The 4,232-nt window shown below is 43.9% G+C and overlaps 1 protein-coding gene across 1 annotated transcript in view; it reads left to right on the forward strand.

Moving 5' to 3' along the window:
• The window catches only part of cfap57 (cilia and flagella associated protein 57), a 10,971-nt gene that overhangs the window by 3,103 nt on the left and 3,636 nt on the right, over positions 1 to 4,232 (forward strand). Inside the window, exons 6-14 of the mRNA XM_035661115.1 lie at positions 709 to 848; positions 1,244 to 1,409; positions 1,521 to 1,634; positions 1,750 to 1,962; positions 2,216 to 2,389; positions 2,464 to 2,625; positions 3,471 to 3,626; positions 3,722 to 3,815; positions 3,899 to 4,089. Coding sequence (XP_035517008.1) covers positions 709 to 848; positions 1,244 to 1,409; positions 1,521 to 1,634; positions 1,750 to 1,962; positions 2,216 to 2,389; positions 2,464 to 2,625; positions 3,471 to 3,626; positions 3,722 to 3,815; positions 3,899 to 4,089 — 1,410 coding nt within the window. The remainder of the gene's footprint in view (positions 1 to 708; positions 849 to 1,243; positions 1,410 to 1,520; positions 1,635 to 1,749; positions 1,963 to 2,215; positions 2,390 to 2,463; positions 2,626 to 3,470; positions 3,627 to 3,721; positions 3,816 to 3,898; positions 4,090 to 4,232) is intronic.

Genomic DNA, 4,232 nt, shown 5'->3' on the forward strand with positions numbered 1-4,232 from the left:
CCAAACTCCCTTTAAGAAATATGGCATTTTAACAACGCCTTAACATGCTGTGACACGTAACTCTAGAAACACAAGGTAAAGTGTGTCATGCGCCCACCGTCTGACTGTAATATAATATAATCCATAAAGATAAACTTTTGGACCATTTTGTCACCTCAACTCAAGAAGACAGTGAGAATGGAAGGCGGACCATTTTAATGTGTGTGTTGTGTTAAGTGACGGAGGAGAGAGGCACAGATTAGAGAAGCGATCAAGGCACTTTTAGTCTTTCCACACATTTTCTTTTTGTTTCACTTTTTACCACTTTCTCTACTTTTTTCTTTTTGTAATTACTGTATTGCTTATTCTCTCTTTCCTTCCTCCCTTCATTAATGTCTCTCTTTCTTTTTAACCATGCTAGCCATATGGCTCCGTGGATGGCAATGTCGGGCAGTCGGTCAGAGTATTGGATGGGATTCCATAAACACTAAACATTGTACCTTGTTAGCATTGTCACAGCACGTGTGTTGTTGAGGTTAGCATTTAGCTGACGTGCTGTACTGCAGTACTGTGGCTTTGTTTGTCCCTTCTCCTTCCATTGCTTCTTTGGCCCATTCTTTGTCTTCCTCCACTCTCCTTCCTTCTTTCATGTTTTAGACATCAGAGCAACTTACCCTTTAGATTCTCATGTTGACCCTGAGATTTACAGTTTGTGACTCTGTCCATCAGGAGGAACACGGACATTTTGAGTTCCTGTCGCAGTCCTTCCACTCCAAGTCCATCACTGGTTTGTCTGTCTGCATTCGAAAGCCCCTCGTGGCCACCAGCTCTCTGGACCACTCTGTCCGCATCTGGAACTACGAAACAAAGTAAGAGACAAAATCATACCTGAGCTCTTTGCTGTTTTATCTATGTTGAGTGATGTAATTACTTCATTTCTCCATGCAGTCTTAAGCATCACTTTTTGACTCATATAAATAAAGAAGCCTACTGTATTTATACTGCATGTTGAAGTTTGGTGAGACACGGTCTTCCCTGAGGGAGGAAAGGAGGGAATGATTTTACAGTCCTGACCTGGAATCAGTTAGAGGTTCTGCTTTAAGCGGTGCCCATCAAACACTGCTGCTATTAAAACATGATTTAGGAAAGTGACTTAATGTTCAGTGTTATTTGTGAACAGAACCCAAATAGCAGTAAACGCAGAGTAGGGCATGCTAAGGACTACAGTATCTCTTCATTACCTCTTGCTGTGAATTGTTGCCAGAGTGTTGGAGCTGTACAAGGAGTTCCAGGAGGAGGCGTACAGCGTGGCTCTGCACCCCACTGGCCTCTTCATCCTGGTGGGCTTCTCTGACAAACTCAGGCTGATGAACCTGCTTATCGATGACATCCGCACCTTCAAGGAGTTCACTGTGCGCGGCTGCAGAGAGGTGGGTCATATGTGTTCCCTCAGTGCGTCTCAAGTGCTGATATCACAGCTGCATGATGCACCTCAGCTCTTTTCTAACCATTTTCTCCCCCGTTCTCACTCCACACCTTAGTGCGCCTTTAGCCACGGTGGCCACATGTTTGCAGCTGTCAATGGAAACGTCATCCACATCTACTCCGTCACCTCTTTTGAGAACATTCTCAATCTAAAGGGTCATAATGGAAAGGTAAGTCAGACAGGAGAGTGTATCATACTGCATGTATCCCTTTGGTTGGGCAGTGAACAGCTGCACAGTGGGAACCATCCAAAAAGCTATAGTACAGTACAAACTTTTTTTGCAGGTGCGTGGCATTGAATGGAGCCTGGATGACAGCCGCTTGGTATCGTGTGGGATGGACGGTGCGGTGTATGAATGGAACACACAGACCGGCAAGCGGGAATCTGAGAGCGTCCTCAAGTCCTGCAGCTACACGGGTGTCGCTTTCTCTTCAGACTGCAAGACCATCCTGGCTGTGGGAACAGACCTCACTCTGAAGGAGATCCAAGATTGTCAGGTCAGTGACAACACACTACTGTACTTTACTGCTTATGAGTTTCTCTTCTGAGTATCCAGAAATTATAATGAGTGGAAGTGCAATTGTTCATGTAGGAGGGGAGCATTTGTCTTTCTTACTATATATAAATGATGTATTCTATTTGTCACTCACTTTGTCACTGAAACATTCATCATTGTCCCAGTGAAGTATTGTGATCATGAATGTGAAGGATTGTATTCTTTCCTGGATATCTTGGTCATTGGTTCCACAGGTCCTGAAGGAGGTTCCTGCTGATGAGGTAGCTCACGCCGCCGTGGCACTGCCTCACTCTGGTAGGGTTGTCTTCACCGGGACTTCCAGCGGAACCATCCGAGCCATTAAATACCCGTTACCCATGCAGAAGGAATGGATCATGTACCAGGCTCACTGTGGCCCCATCACCAAGGTTGGTCTAAATGTTGACGCACGCACTAAACTGACTATCAGAAATCGTCATGTCTAACTCTCTTTCGTCTTCAGATGGTGGTCACGTTTGACGATCAGTTCCTGCTGACAGTGTCTGAAGACGGCTGCCTTTTGATGTGGAAGATCATCGATAAGGAGGGCCGAAGACTGAAGAGCAACAGGCAGATCATCAACACTGAAGAGATCCTTGTCACCAAGTCAGACCTGGAAGAGAAGGTCTGTCTGTGTGTGTGTCTGCATTAGGTCTTTTTACTTGCATATCTGTCAACATTTTCCACAAGGTGTCCAGAATGTGGACTACACAATCTCCTTTTTCTTTGTATGCAGTTTTTTTGTCCTCCACTTTGGCCCAATCCACCTTCTTTTTTACATATAGACAGACAACCATTTTAGAGGCTTTAGAGCCACTGGACTAATGTTCAGCTGTTAAGCACAAGGTAGCTCTATCATGCTTTGAGGTTGTGTTGCAGCCAGTGGCACAGGAAACATTGCACGGGTAGGGGGAAGAATGGATTCCACTGAATATTAGCAAATTCTGGAAGCAAACGTCTCAGCATCTGTAAAAAAAGCTGAGAAGAGGATGGCCTCTACAACAGGATAATTATCCTAAACCTACCTCGAAATCCACCATGGACTACCTCAAGAGACGCAGGCTGAAGGCTTTGGAATGGCCCCCACAGTCCCCTGAGTTAAACATCATTGAAAATCTGTGGGTAGATCTGAAAAGAGTTATGTGTGCAAGAGAACCCAAGAATATTGCAGAACTAGAAGCCTTTTGCAAGGAAGAATTAGGAAAAAAAGAAGAATTGATAGATTTAACTGACTACAAAAAGAATTTGCAAGCTGTAAAGTACTGGCAATGTATGGTGGCCAAACATTTACACATGCCACAATGTTTTTATTATTGTTAAGTTTATGACAAAGATTTAACTATATTAATATTTGCTGAAAACATTGTGTTTCACCTTCCATATCCTTGACATGCTGTGTTTACATCTTTTCAATTAAAAAAAATATATATATATGTTATCCACCTGTGAACCTGTCTGTCTGTGTTGCAGAACCAGAACATGCAGGAGCTGAAGATGCGTCTGGAGGAGCTGCAGATGGAGAACGAGTACCAGCTCCGCCTGAAGGACATGAACTACAACGAGAAGATGAAGGAGCTTTCTTACAAGTTTACCCAGCAAATAGAATCTCTGACAACAATGCAACAGGTCTGCTGGTCACCTCACAGACTCCAAATATACTCTATGCCTTTGGAATAGATTGTATTATTATTTTCTATGTATAATATGTACTGTTCCTATAGACCATGAAGACAGAGATGGAAAAGCAGGAACGTGAGCACCAGGAGAGTTCTTCAGAGGTCGCTGCCAAACACGCAAAAGAGCTGAAGGATTTAGGTAAGAAGAGGACAGGATCAGTGTCAGCACAATATCTTTGTTTTCTACAAGGATCAATCAGTCTGTCTATCAATCATACACAGAGTTGTCCTACAGCCAGAAGCTGATTGTGGAGCATGAGAAGCACCAGGACCTTCAGCATAAACATCAGAAAATGCAGGAGGACTATGAGAAACAGCTGGAGGCAGCAGAGGAGAGCAGAACCCAGGCCCTGGAGGAGCAGACGCAGCTCTACGAGGCCAAGCTGCAGGAGAAGACTCAACTGCTGGCTCAGGTCAGTCCGGAGCAGCAGATAGTGGAGTGTTAACAGGGTGTCCACAGGCTCTTAAAAAGTCTTAAATCCAATAATCAGAATTTTAGTCCTTTAAATGTCTTAAAGCTGCAGTAGGTAACTTTTAAAAAAATAACTTTTTGTCA

The sequence above is a fragment of the Morone saxatilis genome, unplaced genomic scaffold (assembly GCF_004916995.1).
Source record: "Morone saxatilis isolate NCDOM2014 unplaced genomic scaffold, NCSU_SB_2.0 Contig18, whole genome shotgun sequence".
Classification (NCBI taxonomy): Eukaryota; Metazoa; Chordata; class Actinopteri; family Moronidae; genus Morone; species Morone saxatilis.